The sequence below is a fragment of the Prunus dulcis genome, chromosome 3 (genome assembly GCF_902201215.1).
Source record: "Prunus dulcis chromosome 3, ALMONDv2, whole genome shotgun sequence".
In the NCBI taxonomy this organism is placed as follows: domain Eukaryota; kingdom Viridiplantae; phylum Streptophyta; class Magnoliopsida; order Rosales; family Rosaceae; genus Prunus; species Prunus dulcis.
This window is the reverse complement of record NC_047652.1, coordinates 17,913,119-17,927,823: the sequence shown is the minus strand read 5'-3', so window position 1 is coordinate 17,927,823 and position 14,705 is coordinate 17,913,119. Positions and strand designations below refer to the sequence as shown.

Below are 14,705 nucleotides of genomic sequence, written 5' to 3'. Positions count from 1 at the left end.
AAATAAAGAGCTGAAAATTGATCTTTTGTTTTTCATTCAATATATTAGTGGGGTACACATGTCACTCACTGAATGAAGAAGATAAAACGAAAAAGGTGTAAAGATAAAGAGAGAAAGGCATTATCTTTTAGTAAATTTAGGTTTTAGCCACATAAAAAAACTCACTTTTAGAAAAAGTCAAAACTTTTTAAAAAAATACAGAAAAACTTCTAACTTTCAAATCAAAGACATGCATGTAAAGGATTCGTTAGAAAATTCAAAAATAAATAAGAGCAATTTTGTCTATTTTTGCTTCTTTTAAAAAAAATTTCTCTCTTTTGGCCTTTTTTAAAGTCTCCCTTATCTTTTTTGTTGAGTGAAAAAAATAAATATAAGAGGAAGCTGTAAAGATAAAAAATGATTATCTTTTCTATATTTTTAAAAAGTTAGTGAAATTCACATGTCAGTCACTGAATGCAAAGAGATAAGCAAAATTAAAGGAATCTTATTGCTATTACTCGAACAAACATGAAGGTGTTATAAAATAAATGAAGCCCACATAGGTAAAATTAGGTGGGAATTAGTGGAGATAAAGCTAGTAGGTATTAGTCAAAAGATGGGATAATGATGTTGGGGATAAATCATTATGTCTCCATTAAGAGCCATTTGCTTTGCCTATAAATAGGCATTATATTTGCTTGTAAACACACATAGAAAAGAGGAAGAGAAGGAAGAATGAGGGTGAGTGAGTTGAGAGGAAAGAGCAAGAGAGAAATTCTCCAAGAGAGAAAATTTAGTGAGCCATACATATTGTAAACACTAAAGTTGTAGCCTTATTATTTTACATAGTGAAAAGTTACTGCTGCTGCTCTCCGAGGACGTAGGCATAGCCGAACCTCGTTAAATGCTGTTTCTCATCTACTTTACGTGCAGCTCAATATTCGCACATATCCCAGTTCATTTATAACAGAAGGTACGTTTTTCTGCAAACAGGTCTATCAGTTTATAATGTCATTTAAGCTTATAGTGTCATTTAAGCGTAGTGACTCTACCATTTAAGTGAAAGTAAATTTAGCAAAACAAATAAAATAGAAAAAACTTTTTTTTTCTTTTTCACTTGTTTCAGTTGTTCCCTCATTTATTCTCTCCTATAAAACACACTTTTTACCAGAAATATCTTTTGGGGTGTAAATGTTATCTGAAATTGTCACTCAATTAGAATTGAATTACAAAAATCCTTCCGAGCAACAAAAACGAAATTGAGTTACAAAAACTCTCACTATCACAGTTCTCAAGCTCTTGATGCACACAACTTATTCCACTTTACTCTTTGATGTAGACTGGATGCAGAGAGTGAGGACAGGAAAAAAAATACAATATCATATAAGGAAATGTCTCTCGTTTGAACTACTTCGGTGGAATCTCCCTAAACTGACTGTAAAGATATGTCTTTACCAAAAAGTCCAGCTACTCCCTTCTCAGGGTCACTTTGTTTCACAATCGACTCTCCTACCAAAACTGCTTTAACTCCAGCTTCTTGTACATAGGCAATATCATCAGGAGTGAATAGACCGGATTCTCCTACCACAATTATGTCTCTTTTACGGATTTCTTCACCCCGCTTTCCTTCAAGAAGCTTCTTTGTGTTACTAATATCAACCTCAAATGTTTCTGCGGGCAAGCAAAACTACGCTTATCATATTGCACACAAAATTCAAACAGGAAGTACATTACTGAAGACTTTAGAAAAGATCTCAGATGTTGCTTCAAAATACTAGCTATCTTTACATAGATTGGTAACACTGGTCATTCAAAATATATACATAAAGATGATATGATTAGCCAACAGCCATATTGTAAAGTACGAGGAAATAGAAGTTTCCTAGCATATGCCAATTCACAGAACTTAGGAAATTTTACCCAGATTGCGGTTGTTGATGCCAATAAACTCAACCTCCTCAATGCCAAGAACACGGTCCATTTCCCTTTCATCGTGCACCTGCAACAATGTAACATAATATATATTTTGGGGATTAGATTTCATTGAAGATGTCGTAACTGAAGCATAACTCTGCATATGAAAGTAGCCCAGAATATGACAGACATTCAAGAATAGTAACTCATACAGACAAGGACATCTTTCCCACTTGAAACCTCACAACATTACCGCTCACCAAAAAAAAAAAAAGTATAAAAAAGTACAAAAGATGAAAGTACAACTCAAACCTCAACAAGTGTGGCCATGCCAAGCATCTTGCAGATCTTTGTCATGTATTTGATGTCAAGGTCAGGCAAAACAGCAGCAATCAAAAGAATCGCATCTGCACCTTTGGATCGAGCATAGTAGATTTGCCAAGCCTCAATGATAAACTCTTTGCACAACAAAGGGCACTGCAAATTTTGCTAGTGTTAAAAAAATAACTTATACCAATAGTAAATCATAGCATGTGAACAATACTATGAACTGAGGAACATTGCTTCTGGAACAAACCTTTACTCCGGCATCTCTTATTGCCAGCATATTGTCATAGCTTCCCTATATTGATTAACCGAAAGCAAGTGAGAAATGGCTAATAGTTTTTACTTTTAAATATCATGACTCCCAAAGAAAATCAATTGTAGCCTTGTAGGAGTATCAAAACAGATAAAACTGATTTGTTCACCTGAAAAAACTTTTCATCTGCCAAAACACTAAGACAAGCAGCTCCCCCTTTTTCATATGCTTGGGCAATTTCCACCTATCATGAGAAAATATTAGATGAATAAGAACTAATGAGAAGAATTGGGGGAGAGAACAATTTTATCATACATACAAAAACAACGTAGGCAGCTAATGTCCATTGGGGGCGGCAAACCCCACTCAAGTTTTATTTTCCCAAAAGATTGTATTCATGTGTAGAAAAGGCACAGCATACAAGCAATGCCAATACTCCCCTCCTTCACCTTAAATATAACTACACTACACTTATAGTTATGTAATCTTATCTGCCAATATTTGGTTTGACCAAATTTTTTAGTTTAGTGGATTTCAATTGAATTAATTATAAATTATCACTGGTATAAAAATGTTAATTTTAATAACTGGCATAATAATTGATGTAAGAGGCAGATGAGAACTGTTACATAACGTGATCACTGGTAAAAGAATGCAGCCCTTTTAGCATTACTTTTTTTTTAATCTTATTATATAGTTCAAAGTGGCTCATACTAAAGAAAATTTCTGGCTCCGTCCCTGCAAACAAGCATACATATATAATGCATTTGTCCCATTCCAACCAAATGAGGAAGTCATTGGATTGGACTAGGAGGATGAAAAGTATATCTTGATCAGTATCACAGAACAAGGTTTGGAAAGTGGCAAATGATGCTTCCATTTCATTTCCAATGGTAACACCACCTCTATTCTGATGAGCATGAATTAATTAATTCAGCATACTGAATCTGGTACCACCAGGACAGGAATAGAAACAAACTTCCAAGCACATGAATCACAATAAGCATCGCAGACTTACCGGATCAAAATTTTCTCTCAGGACTCCTCTACTTGGAGAAGCCTTCTTCACTTCAGCTATCAAACCAGGCAGTCCAGTTCGTGAATTTGCTGCTCTAAGAGCTCCAATAAAATCCCTAACAGGAGGAGCATTATCAAGAGCTTTCTTCAAAGAATACAGAGGTTGCCTCTCCTTTAACTGAAACCAGCAGTCAAATCATGAATATCATTAGCAATATTCAAATTAGCAACACATCCTATAACAAAATTTGACCAAATTACTCTGCTTTTTTTCCAATTGGATCTTTAAATCCTCCATTTTCTTGGGTTTTAGTTTTTCTGACAACCCAATTCATCAAAAACATGAAGTTGATGACTTTACCTGTGCAACTTGAGTGTCTTTGTGCCAAATGATTTCCTCCAAAATATTTCGTGGAGTATTGCCCTCATTCTGCAAGCGAAACTCAAAGGGCCCAACATAGTGCAAAGGGGGTCCAGTTGGTGGTCTCCTTCTGATTCTGATGCCTTGGCTCGCAGCTACTTCATTGTGGTACATGCTATTCTCCCATTCCTTGATTTTCAGCTCAATTTTCTCAGGCTCAGGTTCGTCATCCTTAGACTCCATCTAAGAACAAACAAACAAATTCAACGAAAATTCAAAATATCAATTCAATGTATTGCATTGTAAACACGAACATCTGCAAATAAACTAAGAAATTTAAAAATTAAGAACCTGTTGAGCTCGAACAATGGAGGAAGACGAAGATGAAAAAGACAGCGAGTTCCCTCTACGCGGGTTCAAAGCTGTGCCGAGAATGGAACTTCTGGGTCTGGAAGTAAAAGAAGGGACAGCCCGGAACGAAGCCAAACCTTCCATTATTCAATAAGGATTTGCAGACAAAGAAGAAAGGGACTCTCGGCTGTGCGTCTTTTGGGCCTCTGGGTTTTTGGGCGCTGAGACCGAGGCTGAGGCTGTGCTGTGGCTGTGGCAGTGGGTAAAAAAACATATTTCCTGGTTAATTAGGAAAGCTTTGTCCTTGAATTAGCATTTATGACTTGGGTTAGGAATTGGTTGATTGTGATTTGAAATTTCTTCTATTTAGGGTGAATTTTCTATATCCATTTTTCCGTTTCTTTATTTTTCTTATTTGGCCCGATCATTTCCTTCTATTTTTCTTCTGGTAAAAGAATATATTATAATTAGTCTAATGCACGGGAAGGGAAGAAACATCGAACTTGGATGCAAGGGACATCGAATTCGGATGCAAGGGGTCATGCATATTGCCTTGGCCAATGTAACTCACATATGATATGCATTCATTTCCTTCCATTGGAGTATTAAATTTTTGTATTCATTTTATTTGGCTTACTAAATTAAAACAAAATAAAATAGGAGAAAGTTTTTTTTTTTTTTTTTACCTTGGTGGTGAAGTGAAAGGATTGATAAACGTAGCTTATCTTGAACATTATTTCCTCTGTATTATCTATTTAATCAACACCAGATAGACTTTGAGACCTGTTAGGAGACTATATACACACCAGATGAAATTATCTATTTAATAAACCAGAAAACTCAAGGTCATAGCTTTCTTGTTCCCCTTTGATACATGTAAATAGCAATGCATCCTTTTGGCCATGAACTCCTTCCAAATGATGGTTGTGTTGATAAAACTCAATTGACTTGCCTAAAGTCACATAGGAAGCCAGGATGTAAAATTGAGCTAAAAGCTCATCAGAAAAATGGCTTAGAACTGTAAGCACAGGTTTACATCACATCATACTCGAAACTCTTGTCACTTGAAAAACTTCCTGAACCCGTTGAAGATTGTTAGAGCTCTCAGTTCACCTCTTCTCATATCCCTCAATCTCCTTCTCAGTATCTGAAACCATGCATATCAGCAACATAAATAAAGACAGATACATTATAAAAAACAACAGCAAAGCATATGTCTCACCAAATACATGCAATCAACAAGTAAAGTTCTATTTTTTTAAGTTCCGACTTTCATGAAACCTCAGGACCTACATGCACAGTGTTTATAGACTTCTATGTACCAAATGCAGCATGCTTCATGCTCTGGTTAGACTAATCAATCTATAGAATCAAAATATCATTTTTCTTACGTATTGAGCACGAAATAGGATTCTCCGTTCACTGGTAGACAAGTCTACTGCTAGCTGTTTCAGAAACAACCTTCGGTTTAGTTGCTTCGGAGATGTCACATCCAAATCCATTGATCCACTTGCCTGTCAGTATAAATCAATTGTGACTTAATTGTTCAAGGTTCTTAGCTCCATCCTATCTAGAGAGCATAGAGTTGTGTTGTTATTGAAAGATGTAGAATTTTCTTATAAATTATTGGCTCACCTGTAAGAATTTGTTATACTTTGATATGCTAACTTCACAACTGTCCAATATGAACTGAAGCGCTTCTTCCTCTATTTCACTGTATCTTAAATCCTTCTTGGTGGTAGATTTGTTGGATGCTGCAGCAGCCATCTAAAATACAATCTTTCAGATAGGTTCCACAATTGAAGATTTGATTAAAACTAGGAAGCTAAACTATCACACCTCTTCAAATTGTCCACTCATACTTGGAGGACTGACGGCTAAATAAGCATATGCCATTAGCTCCAATGGCCAACCAGTGACTTGTATAGGATAACATTGAGATCTGCTTGGAGAAAAATACAGTTTGGTGACTAGCAAGTATATACTTCACACTGACCGCCAAAAAATTCACCATGTTCGTATGAGGTGCAAAAGAGAGCTTAAAAATGACTAAAGACTAAAAATATGATCTGTTAGCTATCAGGTACTCACGCTGATAGTCCATGCTTTCTCAAAGCTTCCAACTTCTCCTTATAACATTTGTCAGATTTTGAAATGGAAAGTGACAACTCAACAGAATCTCTAGGGTTGGTGCCCTCCCTTGGGACAAACCCATAGGATAACAGTAGCTCTCCATTAGATTTCTTGCCATAGGAAATAAAAACCTGCATTAAGTGATGAAAAGGAATCACTAGAGGTGTTGATGATTAAACACGTAACTAAGTAATGATTAACCTAAAAAGACATTGAATTAATGCTTTTCAATTATTTCTTTTTTGGGTATGTCTTTGCAACTTCAATAATTGATTTATACCTACAGTTGTGAAAAAAGGCCATTGTTTACCTGCTCACCTGGCTCATATGACACATCTGTTGAAAAGACAACTCCCTGTGATGATTTATCGTAGTCCAAAAATGCGTCTACCTACAGCAGTCAAATTAAGATGCACATAGTGAGTAAGACTTGTGAAATACTTCGGATCATGTTTACTGAAAGAGACTCAGACAAACCTCACAACTATGGTTCAGCATATCTGCCCAAGGAACCAAGGCAACCTTTCCACCCAACGAGGGTAACCGAACCTGTGCTTATGAGAAAAAAAGAAGTTGAGGTCATACGTTTTACAAACCAATGTTGCCTTTTCGAGGAAATATCCAATATCAAATTTCAAGCAACGTGTTATTTCATTACCAGCTGATACAGCACAAAAAAATAAAATGTGGGACGGTACCAAGGAAAAAAGAAGATATAGACTTTCTGAGAGATGGTGCTTGGACAACACAGGCAGATCAAGTCAATAATATTTTCTAAACAAACATTTGAAGTATGCCTACTTCATATCAGAATTTTTGTCCCATCATCTTTTTAGTTAAGGAAAGTGCTCAGTTAATGTTCAAGATCCACAGCATGTGCATTAGCAGAGTTACATTGGAGAAGCAGTAACCAGAGGGTTTTTGGATAATTTCTTCCTTTCCCACATGATATTGATGATGGCATCATATCACATCATAAATTTGTGTACTTTAACAACCATTCTCTTCACAAGGTCAAACAACTGGTACAATTTGACACCATTCTGTGGATTCAGAAACAAATTTAGCATGGCATTGTCATTATAAACTAAGTACTTCACTTACCAAGCGTGAGAAAAGAATTCCAAATGACCATTTGAAGGTTTCTATGTTGAATACCTGTTTATAATACAAGGAGAGAAGTCAAATAATCACACATGGGGCAAAATCAAAGATGACATGTGGTTAAAGTCCAACAGTAGCAAAGCATACATGCATTGAAGTTTAGAATGTGCACATTACGCTCAAAATGAAGGATAGTTTCACTATATGATATGGAGATAAAGAAGTATGAGTAAATTTATGGAATCCAGATAATTGTATGCAGATCATTGATCGAAAACTGATCTGGCTCTTGAATTGAGCAATGTTAAAAAGCTCTCCACTAGTTATGACAGAATCAAGGAAGAGTAGTAGTAGGAGGTTGTTCCAGAAGCATGTATACGTATATATGTATATATATGCAACTGGCCTATATAAGTTTAATACCTCTTCAGGAAATAAAGCAGGATACTTGGAGAAAATTCTAAGCCTTAAATCATTGTATCTGCGCCAGAGATAGGAATAAATAGTCAGTTCAGCAATTACAAGATCATGAACTCACCACAACATTAAGTTGAGAATGGTATATGCCAAAAGTTACAAATGACAGAACAACAAAGCTTTGAAGAAAATTATAATAGAAAATACAGGGCCATACGTTCCAACAACATTAGTAACTCTTTCGATTGCCCGTTGTCTAATTTGTGATGCTTCCAAATACCGATCAAGTTCTTCGCGAGTCCTGAAATGATATATAAAGGCTGTAGAAAAAGCCTGAGAGTAGACTCTTCCCATAATAAATGATAGACTCATGAAAATTCCACCATTGGAACAAATCATGGAAAAGAGATTCTTAATGCTTACCAATACAGAAGTGAATAAGGCTGTCTTGGTAAGGCAGAAATATAGTTGCTCCATCTAGAAGATTCAAGGGAACTTGCTTCACTAATCAGATAGGTTGCAAGAAATGGCCAGTCAGGCACACCATTTTGCTTCAACACCTTACCAGCCTCCCCACAAGTCCACTCCTAACATTTAAAACAAGACAAGCACAACAAACATCGTAGATAGAGAAAAGCATTAGTTTCCAATACATAATCACTGGCAGCCAAATCATTTTATGAAATTGAAATAAAGAAAAGGGCATTTGAGTAACTTTCAGAAAATTTTCCAGAGAAGATCTTACTGAGTCTGCAGTGATAAACAGAGAGGGAGGCACAAAGAGCAGCTTCTCCCCCTTCCTTATATTCTTCAAAGCAACCAGTCCTCTCTCCCCAACTTCCACTTTTTGCAGGGCCATTTTCTGGGGTGGAAGGCCCGAGTCAGTCAGCCATTTCTGCAGGGCAGAAGCGTTTTCCAAAGAATCACTTTCACAGCCCCATGGGATTTTCTGGGGCACTGTGGCTTTGGTGCTGTTACTTGTGGAGACTGTGCACTGAATTGGGTTTCTGCGGAAATTCAATGGGAGTGACTGAAATATGGGACTTCTGTGTTGTGGATGGAAGCTGGGAATGAGAGTGGTCTGCAGAACTCTTGAAGCTTCAGCCATGGCTATCCAAAGCCAGAGAGTAAAATAAGTGCCTTATCTAAGGTTATAAGTGGTTTGGTTTCGTGGTCGTTTATCCAGTCATAAAACGCGCCGTTTGTAGTCTTGTCAGTACAGCCGCGCGATTATACAGTTAAAATATTCAAGTCAATGGCATTCTAAATTCAAGCAAAATCGATGGCATAACTGTAAATTCAAGAAAATAATGGCATAATCGTAAATTCGAGCAAAATAGATGGCATAACTGTAAATTCAAGCAAACTGATGGTCTGATCTTAAATTTAAGCAAAATCAATGGCACAACTGTAAATTTAAGAAACATCAATGGCATAATCGTAAATTCAAGAAAAATGATGGTGCAATCGTAAATTCAAGAAAAATGTATGGCATAACCGTAAATTCAGGGAAAATAATGGCATAATCGTAATTCAAGAAAAGTTGATGGCGTAACTGTAAATTCAGGGAAAATCAATGGCGTAATCGTAAATTCAAGCAAAGAATGGCATAATCGTAAATTCAAGGAAAATTGATGGCATAACTGTAAATTCGAGCAACATCAATGGCATAACGGTAAATTAAAGCAAACGAATGGCATAATCGTAAATTCAAGAAAAGTCGATGTTATAACTGTAAATTCAGACAAAATAATGGCATAACCGTAAATTCGAGAAAAATCAATTGCATAATCGTAAATTCGTGGAAAGCGAATGGCATAATCGTAAATTAAAGTAAAAATAATGGCATAACCGTAAATTCAAGAAAAGTAATGGCATAATCGTAATTCAAGAAAAACTAATGGCATAATCGTAAATTCAAGGAAAGTGAATGGCATTACCGTAAATTGAAGAAAAATCAATGGTATGATCGTAATTCAAGAAAAACTGATGGCATAATCGTAAATTCAAGAAAAGTTGATGGCGTAACTGTAAATTCAGACAAAATCAATGGTGTAACGTAAATTCAAGCAAAATTGATGGCACAATCGTAAATTCATGCAAAGTCGATGTTATAACTGTAAATTCAGGCAAAAATCAATGGTGTAACCGTAAATTCAAGCAAAATTTAAAGGTTGTTGCTTCGGAATTTAAGGATAATCCCAGATGAGGATGTTATTTGAGGATTACTTGGTTGCCTGGCCTTCCTAAAAAGAATTATAGCTGCTGGTAATGCTTCATTCTGCTGTCCTAAATCGTAAACATGTAAAAACCAGTAAACTGCTGTACATTTGTTTTATTATCGGACTATTTCTGTCTTTAACTGAACTGGTGCGAGACTGTGAAGGCATGTCCTCTTAACATTTCATAGTCTTAACGTATGGTTTTTTAACTCTTTCAGTCAAGGGACATTTATTTCCTAAAGAAACTCTTCAATCTCAAGGGAGATGATGGTTTTTGAATGAATGGCATACTTGTTTCGGTTGGTCAAAAGTTGATAGCAATTTTCTCTTGGATTTGCACTAATAACCAAATAGGAAAAATTACAGCACAATTAAAACAAGTACTCAAAGATTAAGCTTATTACTAAAATAGTTTGTTAGTCTCTAAATACATAAAAAACCAATCGCAATTAATCAGCTAGAATCAAGAAATTCTCAAGACATAACTTGTGATCCACTTTATTAAACCAAACACATTTCAAATTCTCAAGACATATTTGAGTACTTGTTGAGAAATACATTACAAATATATTATTGAACATCTACAAATAACTTAAACCACCACATATGCAAAATATACTACACAATTGGTACCACGAAACCTCACACAACAACAACATAATATTCTTTCAAGGCTCAAATACTTCCCTTACGGACACACCAAACATGCATATATAACACACAGATACATGGCCTTGAGCTAAGTTCTGCGTCCCCTCCTAGCCCTTGTTCCTCTTGGCTTCCTCCTCCTGCTAAATGTCTCCACAAACCATTCGTGCTTCTCTGTCGTCCATATGTTCCCAGCAATCACTCCAACTATCAGACCACTAACAACTCCTGGCACAACCACGTACCAATCTAGTGCAGTTTGAAATACAGAGTCTTCATCTTCTTCCACGATTGATGGTGGTGGCCGCGTTAAGCTCTCAGAATCTTCACATTTCTTCGGCAGATACTTTCCACACAGACCTGAGTTTCCTTCGTACGAGTCCTCCTGGAATGTATCGAATTGATTGCCAAGTGGTATAGGCCCGGAGAGATGGTTATGGGATACATTAAAATATGCAAGGAAAGTGAGTTGTACCAAATTACTCGGGATCCTTCCTGAGAGCTGGTTCTGGGAGAGATCTAACGATTCGAGAAAAGCCAAGTCCCCTAAAGATGAGGGGATGTGACCAGTGAGAGAGTTGTTGGAAAGGTTCAGCAAAACAAGGCCTCTTAGGTTCCCAACGGGACCTTCTGGAATCTCTCCTTCAAATCTATTACTTGACAGATCTACGAGTGTGAGAAGAGAAGGGGTACTTTCATATTTCAACTCAATACCTTTTCCATTTATTGTCATTGCGTAAGAAGAATAAAAGTATCGTCCACCGACGTCATCCGTATTTACACCAAAATAAGTTTGCTGATTTTCTTCAACAGATTTCATGGAATTCCAAATCTCTAAGTAGTTAGAGGGCAGCATACCTGAGAAACCATTGTTAGATAAGTCAATGATGTGCAACTTTGGGAACTCATGTTTAGTTGCAGGCTTCCCAATTACGCCATGAAATCCATTAGACCGCAAAATGAGAATCCTTAATTCTGGAAGTGCCCCTAACCAAGATGGGAAGATGTCACTCATATGATTGTTTGCAAAATTAAGAACCTCTAACTGAGTACAATTCATCACCCCTCTTGGTAGCTTCCCCTGCAACTGATTATAACTAAAATCAACAATTCTCAGACTAGTTTTGCTTGGACATATTGGAGGAATATATCCATGAAAAAAATTGTTATGCAGGGCCAATAATTCCAAAACAGTAGAGTTACCCAAACATTTTGGAATCATGCCACTGAGGTGGTTGTTGGACAAGTCGAGAAGTTGGAGATAATTGAAGTTGCAGAACAGAGTTGAAATTTCTCCAGTATATGTGTTGTTTCTGACATCATAGAATCTGATTGATTCCGGTGGAATTGGCAGAGGTCCTTGTAACATGTTAAACCCAAGTCTCAGAGCGATCAGATTTGTCCATGGGAGAATGCCTGGATATTGGTCAAATCCTGTCAAAAAGTTCCCATCGAGACGGAGTTCCAACAAAGTTTCAATAGTTGCATTCCAAAACCATTTCGGTATTGGGCCGTGAATATAGTTGCCAGAAAGGTCTAGCTCAGTCAATTCGGATTGATTTTTCAAAAATTTTGGGAACTCTGTTAAGTTGCAGGCGCCCAGTGCTAGAGTTTGAAGCTTTGGAAGAGTAGCACTTAAATCATTTCTGATCTCCACAGATAACATGTTGTAAGATAATAGAAGGCCCTTCAACTTTTTGAGCTTGGAAAACTGATCAAACTCAACCAACCCACTCAAGTTATTACTGGAAAGATAAAGATATTCAAGATTTTTGAGTTGGAAGAGCGACCTAGGAATTGGTCCTTGCAAATTGTTAACGCCAAGGTTTAGACTGGTTAACTGGGTCAACTTCATAAGCCAAGATGGGATTTGACCAGATATTTCATTATCGTACAAGTCTAGAAGTTCAAGTTGTGTCAGGTTAGACACAAAAGATGGGAATTCTCCCTTTATGTTGGTCTCTGTAAGGTCCAAGTGGTAGAGTTTGGTTAGTTTTCCAACCCAAGAAAAAGAAACAGATAGCTTGCCTTTGGAAACGTCATTAAATGAATACATGGAAAGGTAACTGAGTTGGGTAAGGTTTCCGATTGAAGATGGAACATTGGGATGAAAATAACACAAAGAGATGTCCAAAAAATTTAAGGAATGAAGGTTTCCGAGGGAGTTAGGCAGTTGGCCAGAGAAATTCGTGTCGGCAACATCCAATTTCTTGAGGGCATTGCTCCTGTTAAAGTTAGGAAAATAACCGGTGAGGTTTGAATTATGGAGCAGATGGAGAACCTCTAAGTTTGGTAGGTGGAAAATGCCAATTGGGAATTCCCCATTCAACCCACAACCGCCAAGTTGGAGAGATGTGAGAGAAGATGCATTGACCAAGATATCAGGCACAGTGGAGTACATCTCTACCCAATTAAGATGAAGTTGTTTTATGGCGGTCAAGTTCTGAACCAGGCTTCTCATGTTGGCATTGGTCAGTTTCAAAGGGAAACTGTCATCATCAACTTTCTGATAATTGAAAGACAGATCAAGGGTAGACAGCTTCGATAACTTTGAAATTTCTGGTGGAATTTCTCCGGAAAACAAGGAATTGGAAAGGTTGAGATATGTTAGACTCGAAAGATCATGACCAAATCTTGATGGTATTTGAGAGAAATTGAAGTGATTATCTGAGAGGTCAAGCCTCTGCAAGTGAACAAGGCGGAAGAGAGTGTTGCTGGAATTGATAGAGCCGTAGAGACAGCTGCTACGGAGATCAAGGCCGACAACATGGCCAAAGTCCTCATCACACTCTACACCATCCCAGGAACAACAATTACTCCGATTCCCATCTCCTTCTCGCGTCCAAAATGAAACCTTCGGATAAGCAAGAGGATCTGCAGAAACAGACTTGTTAATTGCAAAGCTTTCCTTGAACTCCAGCAAGGCTGAGCACTCATCAACCCGGCCAAGTGCCTGATTCTGTACAGGTGAAAAACAGTGAGTGGCATTGAGTAATAGCAAAATAAAACTACATACAGAAATAAACTTCGACCACCACGATTCCATTCCCATCGCAGCTTTGTTTTCTGATTATGTATGCTTAATTATGGCTCTCACACAATGAAGGGTGGAGAAATTATAAGCTCCTTTTATAGACAGCTCATGCAAAATAACCAAGGAAAATGGGGATGCTTGATGAGCGGTGATGAAGCCAAATCAATCACTCCAAGACTTAAAGTCAAGTCGTCTGCAGGTTTGATATTTATTTTGCTGGAAGTATTGTTCCACAGAGTCTTTTGCATGTAACCACAAACATTGCTGTCAAACTGTAATTATTGAAAGTAGTGACATAATCGAACATGATCGCTTTGAACATAATTTGTGAAGCCAAATGTGTTGCTGAGGAGAGGAGGGCATTTCCCTCCTCCACTCTCTTTTATTTCCATTTTATTTTTTTAGGTTAGTGAAAAAAATCTTGTGGTGACTTGGTCTCAGTCATGTCAGTTTGGCATCTCTGTTTGAAATATGTCCAGTTGTGGTTCTACATGGAGGGCGGACGAGGCCACAGCCTGGCCCAAAATTTTCCGACCACAAAAAGTACGCATCTTTATCCCAACTCAAAACATAATAATAATAATAAAAGAAACTTATAACTACCCAGTTTTTTTTTTTTTTTTTGATAGGGTTATAACTACCCAGTTAATCTCTCCTATTCTGTACCCTTTGGCATCAACTTTTCTGCATTCGAGGATAAGGTTAATTACATCCCCCTAACTAATGTATCTTTTTGTATTTATTAATAAAATTCACTTGCAATTAAATTTAGTATGCAAGTTTTGCATAATTATTTTTGAAATCATGGATCTACCACTAAATTTGCTTCATGTTCTACATTTTCTTATGAATCCCTCTATAAAACTACACCATCACTCAAACCTCTCACACCATCTCTTATATGTTCCTTCATTTCTCAGATTTTACAAAACATATTCTACTCTC

The 14,705-nt window shown here is 37.0% G+C and overlaps 3 protein-coding genes across 3 annotated transcripts; all 3 read right to left on the bottom strand.

The window, feature by feature from the left end:
• Positions 1-1,157: 1,157 nt before the first annotated feature.
• LOC117623263 (indole-3-glycerol phosphate synthase, chloroplastic-like) lies at positions 1,158-4,511 on the bottom strand. Its single transcript, XM_034354172.1, has 8 exons — positions 4,203-4,511; positions 3,852-4,094; positions 3,492-3,668; positions 2,643-2,717; positions 2,471-2,515; positions 2,206-2,370; positions 1,900-1,978; positions 1,158-1,650 (listed from the first exon to the last, which is right to left on the bottom strand). The coding sequence occupies exons 1-8, from the start codon at positions 4,344-4,346 to the stop codon at positions 1,406-1,408; spliced, it is 1,173 nt and encodes a 390-aa protein (XP_034210063.1). The 5' UTR covers positions 4,347-4,511; the 3' UTR covers positions 1,158-1,405.
• A 477-nt stretch (positions 4,512-4,988) lies between these two features.
• Positions 4,989-9,011, bottom strand: LOC117623457 (ribulose-1,5 bisphosphate carboxylase/oxygenase large subunit N-methyltransferase, chloroplastic). Its single transcript, XM_034354447.1, has 12 exons — positions 8,602-9,011; positions 8,280-8,443; positions 8,074-8,157; positions 7,863-7,920; positions 7,440-7,493; positions 6,813-6,884; positions 6,646-6,726; positions 6,294-6,466; positions 6,042-6,144; positions 5,838-5,969; positions 5,594-5,716; positions 4,989-5,349 (listed from the first exon to the last, which is right to left on the bottom strand). The coding sequence occupies exons 1-12, from the start codon at positions 8,962-8,964 to the stop codon at positions 5,263-5,265; spliced, it is 1,494 nt and encodes a 497-aa protein (XP_034210338.1). The 5' UTR covers positions 8,965-9,011; the 3' UTR covers positions 4,989-5,262.
• A 1,806-nt stretch (positions 9,012-10,817) lies between these two features.
• Positions 10,818-13,778, bottom strand: LOC117621908 (receptor-like protein 7). The gene has a single exon (XM_034352437.1). The coding sequence runs from the start codon at positions 13,776-13,778 to the stop codon at positions 10,818-10,820; it is 2,961 nt and encodes a 986-aa protein (XP_034208328.1).
• Between the last annotated feature and the right edge of the window lie 927 nt (positions 13,779-14,705).

Coding starts and splice junctions, on each gene's coding strand:
- LOC117623263 (XM_034354172.1), bottom strand. CDS start 4,346: ATGGAAGGTTTGGCTTCGTTCCGGGCTGTCCCTTCTTTTACTTCCAGA. Junction 2,718..3,491: donor TGAGAGAAAATTTTGATCCG/GTAAGTCTGCGA, acceptor TTCTCATGATAG/GTGGAAATTGCCCAAGCATA. Junction 2,516..2,642: donor CAGATGAAAAGTTTTTTCAG/GTGAACAAATCA, acceptor TAATCAATATAG/GGAAGCTATGACAATATGCT.
- LOC117623457 (XM_034354447.1), bottom strand. CDS start 8,964: ATGGCTGAAGCTTCAAGAGTTCTGCAGACCACTCTCATTCCCAGCTTC. Junction 7,921..8,073: donor GTTACTAATGTTGTTGGAAC/GTATGGCCCTGT, acceptor TCTCTGGCGCAG/ATACAATGATTTAAGGCTTA. Junction 6,727..6,812: donor TGCTGAACCATAGTTGTGAG/GTTTGTCTGAGT, acceptor TGACTGCTGTAG/GTAGACGCATTTTTGGACTA.
- LOC117621908 (XM_034352437.1), bottom strand. CDS start 13,778: ATGGGAATGGAATCGTGGTGGTCGAAGTTTATTTCTGTATGTAGTTTT.